The following is an 18594-nucleotide window of genomic DNA, read 5'->3' on the forward strand; positions in this document are numbered from 1 at the left end:
TCCTTCTGATTTAGCAACCAAAGAAACATGCTAGCAGAGGCCTGTCTTTATAATCACTTGTTTTCTTTCATTCTTCTATTTCTATTCCATGTCTCTGTCCAAATTAAAGAAAGAAATAAGTGATTTGTGGGGGAAAAGATCAATATTATTTACCCCAGAGTAAATTGTTTTGATTTAGAAGCTGCTACAAAAGATACCAGTCTTTAAGTGACTGGTTTTATCCTCCTTGAGAAAAAAATGTTTTTTGAAAGACCAATTTTACCATTTAAGCACATTTTATTTTAAAAGACCAAAATTTTAACATTCACATTCTAATGTTCTTTTTGAAAGAATCTCTTTGCCTACAGAGGGATAATTTTGATGCCGTCCTCTTCAATGCTTCTCTCTGCTAGTGATTATTACCCCAAAGAAACTCTTGTCCAAACTTATAAGTAAAAGAAAAATAGTATTCAACACAGATTCTCTTTATATACAAACTTTTAAAAAGGCATATCTAATTCATAAAGTTATGTATATCTGCTATAAAAGCCACTGAAGTTTAATTGTTTGGTATTTGTTTGGGTGGGGGTATTTTTAGAAGTGAAATATGAGACAAAGACTGTTTATTCAATATGAGCCAAACTAGTCATCCACTTATTCTGCCATCTTCTTGATTGATACTAAGCTGCCTAGAATTAGATTGATATAATTCTAGTTTAGCTTTTCCCTGGTTTCTGGTATTCTCTGCAACTTATAAGGATGTCTTGTTTGTCTCTAGCAAAAATGCTTGCATTTTTGTTTTTTCTTCTCAAGTTATTTTTACCTTCTTTCTAACTGCCCTATTTTATCAAGGCTCATTTTGGTTTTGCAAAATTTTTGTACTTTTATAACCCCAAGAAAGATATAGTTTTATTTAAATCTAATTGGTATTCAAAGGACACATCATGTCAATTAGTTTTGAAATATTTTTTGAGGGGAGAGGAGTGTTATTTGTTCTAATAAAAGAGTATAAAGGGTCTAGTTATATAACTCGATAGAAATGGTTGACTGAGGGATTATGCAGGAATGTTATTTTCTGGGACTCAATTTAAAGTTTCACATTACTAAGAGTGAAAGTTAAGAAATCTCCTTTTAACAGGCTCTTTTGTTAACACTGTACTTGGAAAGTTCAGTGTAGGAGAATGGAGAAAGATTCTATGAAACCCTTAACTATTCACCATGGCAGGACACAAAGCAAGCAGTCTTCCTTACCATGATGAATGAAGGACTTAGAAAAGGTGTGAGAACAGAAATAAGTGAACTTATTATAAGGCCACATTGTTCAGTGTTGAATGTTTTTCGAATGAGTTATGCCAGCAGCTTGAATTTCACCTTACAGAATTTCTGATTTATTCCCTACCCCACTGAACTTATGATGCTTTTATTCAGCATCATTGCTCTAGGATACCCATTTGTTTCTCCTTGTCTATTCTTAGATGATGTATCATTTTCCATATTTCAGCCTCGTACATTTGTGATTTAAGTGTCATTTTCTCTACCTTCAGAATAAGAGAAATAACATTTAGCTGTGCTTAGGTTTATTTTCTGGAAAATATTCAACTAAGCCCCAAAAGAATCAATCTCTACAAAGGGCTAGAGTCTGCATTTTAATATAGGAAAGCATGTTACTATAAACTTCAGGTTACTTTGATACTAAACTGATAACTACAAAAATCTGTCTAACTTATTTCCATGTCACAGAATCAAAATGATGAAAGACTCCACTCCTTGCCATATTTGAACTGTCTTCTCTATAGTGTCACAAACAAGTGGTCATATAGCTTCCATTTAAAGTATTTGTAGTAAAAGGTATCCATTACTTAGTGAGGCAATTCTACTTTGGGGCAATTTTTGCACTTAGAAATTTTTCTTTCTTCAAATGTGTCAACCTTTTTGTCATTTATAAGCATTCTACACCCCATTTCTTTATTTTTTTTTATTAAAACTTTTTATTTTTCAAAACATATGCTTGGCCCACAGATCACGAACACTTCTGAATGAAGGCTGGACCAAATTGGGAAATATCTAACAAAATAAAATTTAAGAACAATAAAACTTAGATGATAATATGTGATTTTCTTAAGTCAAAATTTAATCCATAGAGGACTTCGGATGTATAGTATTGATTTAGGAACCCAGTTTCTATTTGAGTTTAATACCAATACCAAAGGGGATAGAGTGCTTGTCTTGGAGTGAAGAAGACATGAATTCAAATCCTCTTCAGACTTACTAATTAAGTGACCCTGAGTAAATCAGTCTTTTGTCAGTTGTGTAAAGTGTGAATAAAAATTGTATTTACTTCAAAGAATTAAGAAAATTAAAAGAAATGACATATATAAAGCATTTTGCTAAACTTAAAACAACTATGTAAATATAATCTGTTATTACATAAATATAAAGGAGGTTGGTTTATTGTTGTTTTATTTTTTAGTTCAGTAGAGAACTTATAATTGGATGATTAGGAAAGGTCACATGCAAGGGGAGCAAAGTGGTGCAGTGGAGATAGTATTGGCCCTGAAATCAGGAAGACTCATCTTCTTGAGTTCAAATCTGGCTTTGGACACTTACTAGCTGTCTGACCCTGGCCAAGTATTTAAGCATGTTTGCCTCAGTTTCCTCACCTGTAAAATGAACTGGAAAAAGAAATAGCTCTAGTATCTTTAGTATAGATCTCTATCTTTGCCAAGAAATCCACCAAAATGGCGTCACAAAGAGTTGAACAAAATTGAAACAACTAAACAAAAGAAGATATACTTCAGCTGAGCTTCAAAGGGAGACAGAGAATAAAATAACTCATAATTTATTTAGAACTGGAAAGGACCTTAAATTTGTTTAGTATAGTTCTTCCATTTTGCAGTTGAAAAATAGAAGACAAATCAGATCTGGAATTTTAAATCTAAATCTCTTGACTCAAAAGTTAAAAATTAAATTGTGTGGTATGTGAATTGAATGTCTAAAAGTAGTGCATGATGTATTAGTGTGCCTCTGAGAATCATTTTGATCTTACACTTATAAAAGAATGGTTTATGTCAGGTTATCTGAAAGAGAGAGTAATGGTCCTGAAAAGCTTTCTCTTATAAAATCTGATGATTTTACTTATATGATACACTGCTGTTTAAAATGGGGGTGTGAGCCCAGAGAAAGAACACTGGGCAATGAGTATGGACCACAAAATAGCATTTCCACTCTTTCTGTTAGTGTTTGCTTGCATTTTTGTTTTTTCTTCTCAACTTATTTTTACCTTCTTTCTAAATCCGATTTTTCTTGTACATCAAGATAACTATATAAATATGTCTATATATATTATATTCAACATATACTTTAACTTATGTAACATGTATGGGACTACCTGCCATCTAGGGGAAGGAATGGAGGGAAGGAGGGGAAAAGTTGAAACAGAAGTTTTTGCAAGGGTCAGTGTTGAAAAATTACCCATGCATATGTTTTATATATAAAAATCTATAATTAAAAAAATAATTTATTTTAAAAAATAAAAATAAAATGGGGATGAGATAGAAATTTCTCTTGTTCGCAATCCTTTTGCACACACTCCCTTCCCAGATATAGTTCCAACAATTTTTAACAATAATAATAATAGTTAAAGGTGGGGGTTAAATTCGTAGGAATTTAAAACCTGTAGCACTATAAAATATACAAAGTATCACAAACTTCTCTTCTGATCTTTCCCCACTTTTTTACTTTAAATTTCAGAAAGCTTAACGCTGAAAAATTTTCAATTATAGAACAAAAATCAGATGTTGTAAGTGTAATATTTTATTTGGAATGCAAATTTGAAGTAATATTATTTTTAAAAGTTAAAATTATACATATTTTGAAAGTTGTGTAGAGCTTTAAATGCAAAATGGAAGACAATATTTTAAAATATTTTTAGCATTACTTAATTGTATAAGTAACATACAATAATAATAATTTGACAGTTCTTTCAGTCTCAGTTCAAACCCACTGAAAAATAGTTTGATGGCAAGGCTGAATCTGGTGGGGAGGGAAAGAAGTTTGCAGTATAGCTGGAGAGACCAGGAAAAGGACTTTGCAGAAGTGATACTTCTTCAATTGTATTGGAAATGAGGGATTTGAAGAATTAATTTAAGGGACAAAAAGTTAAACTCTTATACTATAGCTTAACTTTCCTTCCTTTCTTTGCTTCTACTGAAATTCAGCTTTAAAGTTTGGCTTTTCAAATGACACTGTGGTCAACCTAACAAATTTCAAATATAAATTAAATTGTGTACCATCTGAATTGAGTACATGATATGTTAGTATGCCTCTGAGAACTACTTTGATCTTTAGTTTTAAGAGAATGATTTATATGTCAGGTAGTCTGGAGTAGTGAGTGATGACTTTAAAAATATTTTTTTACCCAATTAACTGAAGTAACACAGACTTTCTATAAAATATAATGGTGGATATGTTTTTGATTTCTAGAATATGGACTCAGACTTGGGAGTCAGATTTTCATAAAAGAAATGACTAGAACTGGTCTTGCAACTAAGGATGGCAATCTTCATGAAGGAGACATAATTCTTAAAGTAGGTATAGGTAAAAGATTGTGAAATAAGCATATGCTATTGCGACCCCATCTGTGTGTCTATGAATATTTGTTTCAAGAAATTTGTTTTTCTGTTTTTTTCTGTGGGTTGGGAAGTTAGGAGGAGGGGAACATGTAATAAAGAAATGTGGGGAGTTATAGAGATAAAATACTGCATGCACTTTCAGATGTATTATTAGTCTTAAATGTTTTTACTTTACTACAAGATACCTTTTATGAAATGAGAGCAATCTATAAATATTATAATGAAAATACAAAATATTTATAAAACTTTTTAAAAATAGATAAAATTTTGAAGGTAAAGAGAAGTAGGAGAAAAAGAATGTTATTGTTTTCTCTGAAAAAGATATTAAGAATACCTAGAAAGTGTTGCAATGGGTTGTGTTATTTTCCTCCACAAGGTTTAAGTACTTTCTTTTTTCCCTTTCATATTGTGAAAGCTTGTATCGCCCACAAGGAGAGAGAAAAATTAAGAAAATAAATTCAAACATTTGATTAATTCTTTAAAATCATTTTGCTTTTGAATGAACTATTTAAGTCATCCCACAGATTTAGATAAGCCACATTTTATGAACAAGCAGAATACAGTTTAAATCGAGTATATAAATGTTTTTATAGTGCTGTTTGAGAGGGAGAATTAACTTTAAAGTTAAGCCTAAGTCTAGTTGGGTCTTACACTTATGTTTGAATGTTTGAAAAATCTACTGGATTTTCTGGAAAACAAAATAATTTGTTTTTTTTTGTTTTTTTTAATGAATATTTACATTGTCCGTGATGTTCACAGATCAATGGCACTGTAACAGAAAATATGTCTTTAGCTGATGCCCGAAAACTGATAGAGAAATCAAGAGGGAAACTCCAGTTAGTAGTCTTGAGAGACAGCAAGCAGACTCTAATCAATATACCTTCATTACATGACAGTGACTCAGAAATTGAAGGTAAGATAGCATTTGGGCTGACATAAAGGTGAGTTTAGTTTCAAGAATTATTTTATTTTCTTTGTCCACGTACATAAAACCATTTAGAAAAGGACAGATATAGACATATAAGATTTCAAGGAATAATTTAAAAATTCAGTTTCATATTTAAATGTTAATATTTTAATTTCAGAAGGTTAGTAAAATTTAGTTTAAGTAATCCTTTCTTATTTGGTCTTTTTCCCAGGAAAATCAAACATATTTGTGAAATTCCAAAGGGGGTTACTTTAAACTAATAGCCTGTATTCAGGCAAAACTTGTTCCTAATATGAACGATTATCCCTTTCAAATTATATACAATTAAAGTTAAGAATTTTCTAATTGTTCTTCCTTGTGACAATTTGTGGCATTCAGCAAATATATTGAATATAAACTGAAAGGGATAATATAAAATTTTGAGTAAAGTTCTGTCCTTGTTTTCCCCAACCTTGAAATTCAAGGAAATTGTATATTTTTTATATATAGGTTCTCTACCTTTAAGAAATGAGGGAAAGGGACAAAGGAGGTTTTCAGGGTTATGTGACTTGCCAGGATCACACAGCTATTAAGTATCTAAGGCTGAATTTGAACTTAGGTCTTTCTGATTCAGGGGGTAATGTTCCATCCACTGTACCGCCTAGCTGCCCCAACAAATTGTTCTCATAGTATAAATTTTTAAAAATTATAACTAAGTTCTACTTCAGAGAAAGGAGATGTCATCCTTAGTTCATTGTTAAAGTATGGTAGTGAATCAGAACCTGGGTATTAGGAAAGACTTCCTGGTAGATGGGGCATTTGTGCTGGATCTTGAAGTATACGGATAAGTCATTCTAGGTTTAGGTAACTACAGTAGCAAAAGTAGAAAGGTAGGGGAATGTAGTGGGGAAATTTGACAAATAACTGAGAAGTACAGATTCCCTGAAACCTAAAGTGGATGAATTGGAATGATGTGAAATAAACCTAGAAATATAGAATGGAGTAAGATCATAGAAGATATCAGAATAAGAAATTTGGATTTTTATTTGGTGCCTTCTGGAGAGCTCTTGAATATTACAAGCAGCAGAGTGGCTTTTCCAGAGTGATACTTTAGGAAGTTTAAATCTTCCAAAGAAGTGAGTAGAATGGAATAAAAAAACTAAAGGCAGGCATGGAAATAAATTAGGAAGTTAGTTTAAGCAGAAACTAAGTATGATTTTAACCAGAATGATAGAAGAGAATTAGAAAGGTAACAGGTGAAAAATATAATATGGAAATGGAATTATTAATAATATGAAAGAAGAAGGAGATTAAGAATAAATGATAGCCTCCCTGTTTTGAGCCTGGATAAATGGTGTGGGTACCACACATAAAGCAGTGAACACAGGAAGTGGAAAGAGGATCAGATTTTGTGGAATGTAGTTGTGATACAGTGGGAAGAATTGTATCAGTTATCAGACCAATTGTACCAAGTACCAAGACACTTAAGTTCTGATCCTGAATGTGCCACCAACTATCCAGGTAACCTTAAATTACTGCATTTTACTAGGTCACAGTTTTATGTTTAATAGCAATAAGGATATTGGGCTCAATTATCTCTAAAGTTCTGCCTAGTTTTAAAGAAATTATTAACTATGATGGAGTTTAGTTCAGGACCTTATTGAATTAGAGCTGTTGGCATAATACCATCCCTAGATGGAAAAATCTGGAGCTGGAAATGAAGCTTTGGAATTTTTTTGCCCAAAGATGAGGTTAAGGTTATTCCCATGGTGAAGAGTATGAAATAGCAGTATTTATGTAGTTAGCATTTTACATATGATGATTTAACTTTTTATTTTTATAGAAGCCCTGTGAGGTATTATTATCCCAACTTTTCAGATGAAGAAACTGAGGCTGAATGAGATCAAAAGATCCAGGCAGGATTCAAACTCAGAGTATTCTCCTCCGCTGTCCAACAGTTAAAAGAAGGAAAGGAAAAGCAGGAAAACAAAATCCTTTATTCTGTTAACACAATCTTTTACCATAAAAGTATAAAACATGTTTCCTTTGTTAATCCCACATATTTTATGTATTTACCTGTGTATTTGACAATCACCAGATTGTGAAAAGGTTCCATGACACAAAATAAGTTAAGAATCCCTGTTGTAATCAATTAATAAGATATAATTGTGCTTATATAAAAATGAGACTTGAATCTCATTTTCAAAGAACTATTTAAGAGGAGAAGATAAATTCCTGAGATAATACTAGGGTGCAACTTCACAAAGGGTTTTTGGATTAGTGATTTTAGAAGACACTTGAAATACTAAAACTGGTTCTTTGTTAATTTTAGTAAAATTTTAAAAACACTTTTTTTCTTGAGGAATAATAAAATACTGTGCATTCCTTGCCTCTTTCCTTCTCTATGTTTTATGCCTAGGGGCTATTAGAATTTCAATTAAATATTTTAATAATATGCTTTTTTTTTTTTTTTACTTCAAAAACTAGATATTTCAGAAATAGAATCAAACCAATCATTTTCTCCAGATGAGAAAAGGATCCATTCTTCTGATTTTGATTATAATTCCTCAAATGAAAAGCTGAAAGAAAGAACAAAGTAAGATGGTGTCTTTTATTTTTGCCTTTATAAAATTCACATTTTTAAAACATGCATAATTAATAAAGCATATGTGTTTTTTTCCATATTAGAGAGGATACATCAAATAGACTTTCCAAAATGGGAGCAACACCCACGCCATTTAAACCCACTAGTGATATTCCTATTGTTCCAGAAAACAATAAGGAACCCAAATACCAAGAAGATTTCCTTGGTAAGGATTTAATTTTGAAAATTAAAAAAGTCTTCTGTATTTCAACTCATATCTGAACATCCTTTTCTCTTTTTAACTCTTCCCTTCTTCTTCCCCATTTTTCTTCCCTTGTTATCCAGCTTCCAAAGACATCTTTGTCCCCTTCCTTCTATCTTGGGCTCACCCAGTTAATTTTTTAAGTTTTCTGGGTTCTATCTACAAAGTTTCTTTCAAATGACTCCTTCCACTTAATACCCTCCTACTTCAGCTCCTTAATAATATTTTTTCATTTTAAATAGCTTTTTATTTTAGCCAATACATTCACTTTTTTTTTTTTAATTATTATTATAGTAACTTTTTATTGACAGAATCCATGCCAGGGTAATTTTTTTTTTTACAACATTATCCCTTGCACTCATTTCTGTTCCGATTTTTCTCTCCCACCCTCCACCCCCTCCCCTAGATGGCAAGCAGTCCTATATATGTTGAATATGTCCTAGTATACTAGGACATATCCTAGATACACCATATGTGTGCAGATCCAAACAGTTTTCTTGTTGCACAGCGAGAATTGGATTCAGAAGGTAGAAATATCCCGGGAAGAAAAACAAAAATGCAAACAGTTTACATTCATTTCCCAGTGTTTTTTCTTTGGGTGTAACTGCTTCTGTCCATCATTGATCACTTGAAACTGAATTGGGTCTCTTTGTCAAAGAAATCCACTTCCATCAGATTACATCTTCATACAGTATCGTTGTTGACATATATAATGATCTCTTGGTTCTGCTCATTTCACTTAGCATCAGTTCATGTAATTCTCTCCAAGCTTCTCTGTAATACATTCACTTTTGCAAAACCTTGCTTTCTAAATTTTTCTCTCTCCTCCCTCTCTGCTTCTCCATAGATAGCAAACAATTCAACAAATGTTAAACATGTACATATTTTGATATTCATTATGCTGTATAAGAAAAATCAGTTCAAAAAAGGAAAGAAAAAAATGAGGGAAAAAATAAGCAAACAACAGAAAATAAGGTGTGAAAGTACTATGTTTTGATCCATATTTAGTCTCCATAGTTCTCTCTGGATACGAATGGCTCTTTCCATCACAAGTCTATTGGAATTGCCTTGAAAAGAGTCACATTGTTACAGTTGATCATATCATAATCTTGTTGCTGTGTACAATGTTCCCTTGGTTCTACTCACTTCTATTAGTATCAGTTCATGTCTTTCCAAGCTTTTCTGAAATTAGTTTGCTCATCATTTCTCATAGAACAATAATTTTCCATTATATTCATATACCATAATTTATTCAGCCACTCAATAAGCATCCATTCAATTTCCAGTTCCTTCTCACTACAAAAAAGGCTGCTAAAACATTTTTGCACATGTGGATCCTTTTCCTTCTTTTGTGATCTCTTTGAGATACAGACCCAGTAGAGACAATGATGGATCAAAGGATATGCAGAGTTTGATAGCCCTTTGAGCATAGTTTCAAATTATTCTCCAGAAAGGTTGGATTAATTTACCACTCCACCAACAATTAGTATTCCAGTTTTCTCTTTATCATTATCTTTTCCTGTCTTTTTTGCTAATCTAAGAAGTGTAAAGTAGTACCTCAGGGTTGTTAAAATTTGCTTTTCTCTAATCAATAGTGATTTAGAGCATTTTTTCCAGTGACTAGAAATAGATTTAATTTCATCATCTGAAAATTGTTCATATCAATAATTCTTAATTAAACTACATTAAAATAGCTAATTCACCAGCTTCCCTGTCTCTGGCCTCTCCTTTCTCCAGTATGTTTTTGATACCGTTGGCAAGGTCTGATCACTTCACTTCCATGATCAAAATCTTCTTTGGCTCTCATTTTCTTATAGAATAAAACATAGCCTCCTTATCCTGACATTTAAAGCTATCCACAATCTGACTCCATGCTACCTGTCGATTCTTATTTTACACCAGTATAGTTTGACTAAATTATTAATTTTGTTTCTTATTTCTTGCTGCTTTTTCTAGCATCTATGCAATTGCAACAGTAACTCACCATATCTGGAATTCGTTACTCTTTTATTTATCTTCATTTCTTAAAGTCTTCCTTCAGCATACTTTTTCTGGGGATTTTGCCTTCTTCCTTCTTTCAGTTGAATGAAAATAGTTTTTTTTTTCCTTAGATTTTTTCTAGAGCACTTTGTCAGGATTTTCCCCTTGCTCTTTGTTCCTATCAAACTTTTTATTATATTTATTTCATTGCATGTTTTGTCCAACTCTTTTTAAAATATAAGTTTCTTAAGGTCAGAAACTATTGTTATCTCACTACCTAACACAATGATCTGTACATATTGAGTATTTAATAAATATTTTAATGAATTTGAAATAATTTATTTGTTAATAACAGACACTTTTTTTAAAAAAAAAAAATGCAGTTTCTCATCCTAAAGCAGCATCAAGAACTTTTCTTCGGCCGAGTTCTGAAGATGAAGCAATATATGGGTATGTTTTGATTCTCCCTCCTCCCTTTTATTATTCTTATTTTCTATTCTCTTAATTGGACACAAAAAACAAAAGAAATATGACAACAATATAGACACATGCATGTACACCCACACATACATATGTGTGTTGTTGTATTTGTGTGGATGAATACATACATATATATTCACATTCGATTTTATGTGAGAAGATAATCAAAAACACTTCAAAATACAATATTAGGTGAGATAATATATAAATAAGGGCAGTTAGTTATTGACTATCTCAAAGGCATCTTAACTATGTTATTTATTTAGCTTAGGTGATCATAGGTGATTCAATTAGCCTGCTAGCTTTTTTCTCATTTTGCAATATGAAATACTAATATGTGTTCTGCCAACAAAAAGAGAGTTTTGGAAGAGAATGGCCCCACAATATTATAGTCGATTATGGGCTTGGTTCTGATTTATTCATTCATTTATATTATTACAAAACAAAATTATTTTCATTGGGGTTGTGCAAAGCATATCTGTGCATATGTGCATGCACGCACACACACACGCAAGTATATATACTTTTTCTACATACAAACTCTTTTGGGGGAATTTTTTTTGTGTTTTTTTGTTTTGTTTTGTTTTACTAGTTCAATAAAAATGAGAAGTCAACTTTGTGTTTTAAATTTTATTGTTTTTCGAATGATTAGTTTCTTTCTCTCTCTTTTTTTTTCCCTTTCTTTTTTGGGAGGCTATAACCCATGTCAGGTAGAACAGGGATGTTGCTATAAAGATATTTAGAAGAGAAAGAAAAGGCATAACTATAATGTTATTGGACTTATTTTTATTTGTGATACAGATTTAGTCCATCGCATTATGGTGTCATGCCCCCATGACACCCCCATGGGGGGGAGCCCCCAACTTGCTCCAATACAAGGATCTTTCACAATAATGGTGTTGTCTTGTAATCCAATGTTCCATAGTGTGAGACCACCTCAAAGTCTTATGGAATTTGAGTAGCTAAACTCCTTTGGTCCAAGATAGGTGCGTTCTTATGTATGTCTCCTCTTTAGTGAAATATGAGTGTTAATGCTTTAATACTTGACTGTATTTCTTGCAAAACCCATAAAAATATATTTGCATAGAGACAAATGATCTCTTTCCATTTACCCTTCTTAATATTTTTTGTATTTTGTAGCTGTGAGCTCACAGTTTTGTATTTTGTTTTTGACCGAACCTGTGGTTTTCCCATTGGACTGTAGATTTTTTTTTTACCAGTACAAACTGGAAAAGTCTGTAACTCTTGTTGTTATGTTGTTTTTGCTGAGGTATTTGGAGTTGATTGGCTTGTCCAGGGTTACACAGCTAGGAAATACTAAATGTGTGGGGTTACATATGAACTCAGGTCCTCCTAACTGGTGCTCTATCCACTACACTATCTAGCTGTCCCTAAAAATGTAACTCTTGAGAATTGCCTAAGGGTAGGTGATTACTACCTGACCAACAATACATATTAGTTGGCATTTGTATTGTACTTTAAGGTTTGCAAAGCTCTTTACATTTTATCCTCACAACTATTCTATTCTGTAGTGATGGTGCTATTATCCTCCCCATTTTACAGTTAAGAAAAGTCAAGTGATTTGCCTATCATTATAGCAAAAAATATTCTTTTTATGGCTAATTTTTTGTGCCTTCAAAATATTTCAGCCAGGAAACCTGACATTTAAAACTACCTAGTTTATTTGCAATTCTGTCAAGAGCAGCACAGTGTCTCTCCTGCCAACAAGACGCATCTCAGTACAAAAGGTTTGGAGGCCATAATCTTGAAAGTAGGCAACCAGTGTTGGACAGTGGAAAGAACATTACCTCTATGGATTCATATATTTCCTCTGACCTTTTTTATATGAGTATGAGCTTAGACAAGTCACTTAGCCTTTGGGATTTTCATTTTTCTCATCTGTAAAATGGAAGTACTGGATTAAATGGCTTGTTGAGATTTTTTCCTTCTCTAATCTCATGATTCTAAGCTGTAAGTGCTAACAATTGTACAAAGTTGTTAAAAATGTTATAATTAGATGAGCTACCAAAAGGAAATCTAGAATCTAATTACTAGAGAAATTTGAAAATGAGTATATTAAAAAATATATATTGAATACTTAGAGTCTTAGAATCTCTTACTTTTCAGTTTAGTCCTCATCATATATTTTACAGGTTGTTTTCTATAGTTTTCCATAATTAAGTTATTTTTATTCTATATAATTGTTCCTGTAAAATTTAAAAAAATAAATCCAAATTATACTATTAAAATCTTCTGTCTTTTCCCATTAATTTGGCATGATCTGAGAATCTTTTCCCAGAATACCCCAATAACTGAATAGGGAAAGATTTTTTAAAATTAAACCTAATCTCTCTAAAACAGAATAAACACTTTGATTTAGAGACTTCATTATAAAAATTATTTGTTGTACTCAGCTTCCTTTACTGTCAGGGTGTCACTTATGACAGTACCCACTTCTATCATTCCTCCCTTCCTCCACTTCCTAATTTGTTATTGTTCCTTCATTTGTAATCTTTGGGTTAGATATAAAATGCACCATAAGAAATGGTCTATGGAACTCTCCTGTGAGTACAATGTATACATGAACTTTGAATTCATAGTTTGTGACATCTGTTTCAGTTGCTCAAAGGCCTAATTCTTGACAGTGTTCCAAATAGTTGCATTCACTAGATAAGAGGCTTTGGGGAAAACATAACTATTTTAGGATTCATTTCTTTGTGATGGTTCCTAGTGCTTCTTTTGAAATACAGCGATAATATCTGTATTTTATAGATGTGAAGATTAAATTCATCATGTTCAAGTGATTCCCCTTACTGAATGAAGCAGATTACAATTCATGTTTTTTTTGTTGCCAATTTATTATTGAATCCCCTAGTTCATATTGTGGCCCCATTAGCAGTCTGTGAGGAAACAAGTCTCTGAAATAATTTCAATTAAATCTGAATTAAATTTATTTTTATTAACATTATCTGTCTTTAATTTAATTAAAAAAATTTTTTTTCGCCTTCTCTCTATCTCTCTCTCTCTCCCCCACTTCTACTGGCAAAATATTTCTAGCCCAAACACTAAAATGGTGAAATTCAAGAAAGGAGATAGTGTAGGCCTTCGACTGGCTGGTGGAAATGATGTTGGCATATTTGTTGCCGGCATTCAAGAAGGAACTTCAGCAGAACAAGAGGGTTTACAAGAAGGGGACCAAATTTTGAAGGTAAGTGTAATCATTGCTAGAACTTTGTCCTGTTTGTTGAAATTATTTGAAAAAAGTGGACTTTTAAAATTTAATTTAGAAAACAGTGAATAGCACAAAAGATTGAAGTGATGGAGGGAGTCTGAATAGGAAATCAGATCTAGTAGTAATCATCCCTAAAGGAAGAGGATAGTAAAAGGTAAGTACAAGATAGTCTTCTTTCTTCTTGACTATCTGCCCCATTATGGGAGAGAGACATTTCTGAAGCAAATGAAAAGCAAACATTGATCATGAGCTCTGTTAATGTTTTCCACTGAAATAGTAGACTCCTCATTGGTACCAATCGAGATCCCAGAAAGGGTAAATTTACAGATATCTCAGAGTGAGGTTGATAAGGTCTAGTGGCAGATTCCGAGTTCAGGGATCCAAATGGAGAGATTTGGCTCCCCTGCAACTCCTTGGGATTCGGTGCAAGGGTAGGGAGTTTTGGGGATTCCCTTCTAGTGGCACAGAGTTCTCTCTAAAAGAATTTACAGACCTGAAAACCTAGATTGATAAAAGAAGTTTATTATGGGGATTGGAAGCAAGGTTAGAAATCCTGACAGAGAGTCATAAAGTCTGGTTAGGAAAATAGGTGAGGATAAAGAGAGGAGGGCATTGGAAAGAATATTCCAGTGGACAGAGGCCTGTGACATGCTAAGCATGGAGTTGGCACATTTGGAACCTCTGCAAAGAGAGGGTTTTCATTTGGCTCTTTTATAATGAGAGCTTTGGCTACAAGCTGAAGGGGGCTGGTGGGTGGAATCCCAAGTTGGCTGGGTTTCAGCTTGAGCTGGAATTTGAATTGAATTCAGTGAGTTTCAGGACTGAACTGACCCTACCCAGATAACAAGGATGAAACTGTTCCTCAGGGCAGGGTCCCTCACTGAGGCAGAGTTAAGGCAAAAGAGGATTTTTAGAGTTTTGGGCTCCTCTCTTCAAGGTTGAAAAGATACTATATGGCACTAAAAATAGTATTTAGAATAGTATAGGCATTAGAGGGGTACAGTTGAAGCAGAGCACAGAATAAAAATTTTTACTGAATAATTAAAAATATATATATATACACACACACACACACACATGAGATGGATGAATGTCTGGAATAATGCAAGACCTAAACAATACAATGATCTAGAAATTTGGAAAATTTCAGAGATGTTTTTTGTGTTCCCGAAATCTAAATTCCAGTAGTAATAATAATAATAATAATAAAGCTGTGGCATCACAATATTACATTTCTTTGTGTCAGATGCTAAAGACAAAACAGTTTTTTCAAAATGTGGAAAGTAATAGCATTCAATTTTATACCCAACAAAGTGTTTTATTTTCTGTTGTCATTCTAACAATGTGGGACAAACTGTAGGATGTAACTTTTACAAATAAGTACATCTGGAGATCAGGAAGTAGATGTTCCTTGTTCCCAATTAAATTTTATATTAATTACCCTCCCTCTGCAAAGAATAGGAGAATAGCCTTTTGTGCTAGAAAAACAAATAAGTTGAATTAATGAATTGTAATCTGTAGCTGATACAGAACCCTCTTCAGGATCAGAACAGACTACTAAATAGCTAATGAAAGATTTTGACATAGTAACACAGCACAAATTCGAATGCAAAATCCATAAGACACATGGGCATCTATCTCTCTTGCCTGAAATTCTCTCCCTCCTGTCTTCCCTGGTTTCCTTTAAGTCCCAGCTAAACCTCACCTTCTACAAGGATTTTCCCATCCTTTTTAATGCTAATTCCTTCCTTCAGTTTATTTCCTTCAATTTATCTTGTTTGTATGTTGATATCCTGCTCCACTTTTGACTGGAAGCTCTTTAAAAACAAGCACTGTCTTTTGCTTTCCTTTATTTCCCTAGCACACTGTGCTTGAGACAAAGCAGGCACTTAATAAATGTTTATCAACTGACTGCTTTGGGTCAGGTAAATTTGAAATTTAACTGAGGAACTGAGAAAGGATCAATTCAGCTATGGTCCTCAGACTGGATAGAGCATCACAATACAGAGGCTTAGGCAAACACATGAGTAGAAAGTGATACATGCCAAAACTGATAAGGAAAATAATGGAGAGAAATGAAGAGTTTAACTTGAGATCCACCGGCCATTTTCAGGGGGTTGAGAATTTGACTGGGGGAAAATTTGTTTTGGTTGTTAGTAACCTCCAGTTGAAATTTAGTCTTTCTTTCAAGCATGTACTATGTAAGATTCCACAAGACTCTTAAGTCCATGACATTTAAAAAAAAAAAAAAAAAAGCTAAGACTGACTGAATTGTCTCAGAGTGAAGACAATTCATTCTGAATGAGTGTCATTTTTAATGCATTTCTTTTAAAAGAAATTGGGGAATAATTTATGTCCAGAAATATCATTTCTTTGCTATTTATTTCTTTTTGCATTAGGTGAACTCTCAGGATTTCAGAGGCCTGGTTAGAGAAGATGCAGTTCTCTGCCTATTAGAAATCCCCAAAGGTGAAATGGTGACTCTTTTAGTTCAGAGCAGAGCAGATGGTAAGGACATTTTTCTTTATGCTGAGAAATTTGGTTTGGTCATTAATGATCAGGTTGTTGAGGCCCTAACTTGTCAAGAGAAAATATGGAAAGAATTTTTTTAATTGTAAAAACTTTTGGTTGCTAGATAAAATTAAGAAAAAAATTATTTTTTGTATTAAAGATAGGCTCATAAAATGTGTAATGAGTTCATAGTCAGGATACCTTTGGAAAGAAAAAAACTGGGGAAGCTATACATGTGTGTATTTTACTAATACAGTTTCAAAAACTGCATAAAAATGAACACATTTTGGAATGGAAAGTCTACCTTAAGGAGCTATACTTGAAAGGGTCATTGGGTCTCTGGTTTTGGCTTTAGGAGCAGGGTGGGTATCATTTCTTTAATCTAAATTCATTCGTGCCTTTTGTCATGAAAAGGTGATATGTCCCAATGGCTTTGAATTGTGGAAGACTAATGGGAAAAAGATTTATCATATTCTTCCATAATGAGCTGAACTCGCAAGAAAGGATGATTTCATAGAGACATAGGAAATAATTGACAGTGAAGGATTATCATAGTCAGCCAATCTAAAAGATGCTTGTCCTTTCCAGTATATAGGGACATTCTGGCCTGTGGCAGAGGGGACTCGTTTTTCATCAGGAGCCACTTTGAATGTGAGAAAGAATCACCTCAAAGCTTAGCATTCACAAGAGGGGAGATTTTCAGAGTAGTAGATACGCTGTATGATGGCAAGCTGGGTAACTGGCTAGCTGTGAGAATCGGAAATGAACTGGAAAAAGGCCTAATTCCAAATAAAAGCAGGTATGTGAATTATGACATTCATAAATGCCCCATAAAAGCAAATATCCCCAAATTCTGGGTTATTTAATCAAATTTATAATGATGTATTCTGTGTTCATCTTTTCCCTATAAATTGGGCTTAAAGATGAAAGGAAGGGATCCATCAACTCTGTTATATATGTTTGATATACATATAACTATTCTACCTCATGTTCACATTTGAATCATTTCCAAGGCAGTATTTCTTTTCTTGACTTGAATTTAAGTTGTCATTCAACCTAGACTCTCAGGAAAGGGGCTATGAACTTTTTGTTTAGTTAGTAAATACTTGTTGATTAATTGATCCTGAGCAGTTCCCAAAAAGTATAGCTTTTTATTATTATAGCTTATTATAAATTATTTTTTTTCAATTAAATTCAATTGACAAATTCTTTTTTTCTCTTTTCTGGTATAAAAGGAAAAACAAACCCTTGTAACTATTATACAGTTGCAAACAAAACAAATTTCCACAATGGCCATGTTCAAAAAAATTATGTTTCAATTTGTACCATGAACCGATCACTAAAACCTATGGTTTTAGTGGGAAAGTGCTTTCTTTAATAATAATGGCTCAGATTTAAATAGTTCTTAAAAGTTCTTTATATTAACTAACATCAATCTGCTTTAGTGTAAAATGCAATGCATAAGTAAAAGTTGCCCTGCTGTATTAGAATCAAAAGGCAGAGTAAAGATAGAATCTACAGGTCATCTGAAAGAAACACCAAAAGAGAAGTCCCAAGGAACTCCCAAGTTAAAGAAAAAGTACTACAAATATCTAGGAAGAAGAAATTCAATTTCCAAAGAAACAAAGGCAGATTGACATAAAATCTGACAGCTTCTACACATTAAAAAAAGAGTTTGGAATATAATATTCTGAAGACAAAAGATAAATACTTATAATCAATAATTATTGATCTTGTAAAACTAATTTTTCCTGTAGAAAAGAGTGTTAGAAGGTGGGGGGGTGGGATATAGTTGGGGAGAACCCTTTAATGGAATGAGGATTTTTAAGCTTTTCTGATGAGAAGATCAAGCTAAGTAGAAGTTTAGAAATACATAAATCAAGAGAAACTTTAGGAATTTTATTTGCGCAACCAGAGGCAGTTGTATGGTGGTATAATGCTACTACCATTTTAATTCAAGGAGAATAAGTGGCCCTTCAAAACCTATTGCTCAAAGAGTATTTAAAGAGTTAAATTAAAAATCAGAGG

General features: G+C 32.8%; 1 protein-coding gene across 4 annotated transcripts in view; it reads left to right on the forward strand.

Moving 5' to 3' along the window:
• Nucleotides 1–18594, forward strand: part of TJP2 (tight junction protein 2) — a 113123-nt gene that overhangs the window by 76864 nt on the left and 17665 nt on the right. For all 4 annotated transcript variants that reach the window (XM_031943540.1, XM_031943528.1, XM_031943533.1 and 1 more), the window contains exons 6-13: nt 4462–4565; nt 5370–5523; nt 8005–8113; nt 8206–8327; nt 10727–10793; nt 13881–14031; nt 16455–16563; nt 17155–17365. In XM_031943540.1, coding sequence (XP_031799400.1) covers nt 4462–4565; nt 5370–5523; nt 8005–8113; nt 8206–8327; nt 10727–10793; nt 13881–14031; nt 16455–16563; nt 17155–17365 — 1027 coding nt within the window. The remainder of the gene's footprint in view (nt 1–4461; nt 4566–5369; nt 5524–8004; nt 8114–8205; nt 8328–10726; nt 10794–13880; nt 14032–16454; nt 16564–17154; nt 17366–18594) is intronic.

This window comes from Sarcophilus harrisii, chromosome 1 (assembly GCF_902635505.1).
Source record: "Sarcophilus harrisii chromosome 1, mSarHar1.11, whole genome shotgun sequence".
In the NCBI taxonomy this organism is placed as follows: domain Eukaryota; kingdom Metazoa; phylum Chordata; class Mammalia; order Dasyuromorphia; family Dasyuridae; genus Sarcophilus; species Sarcophilus harrisii.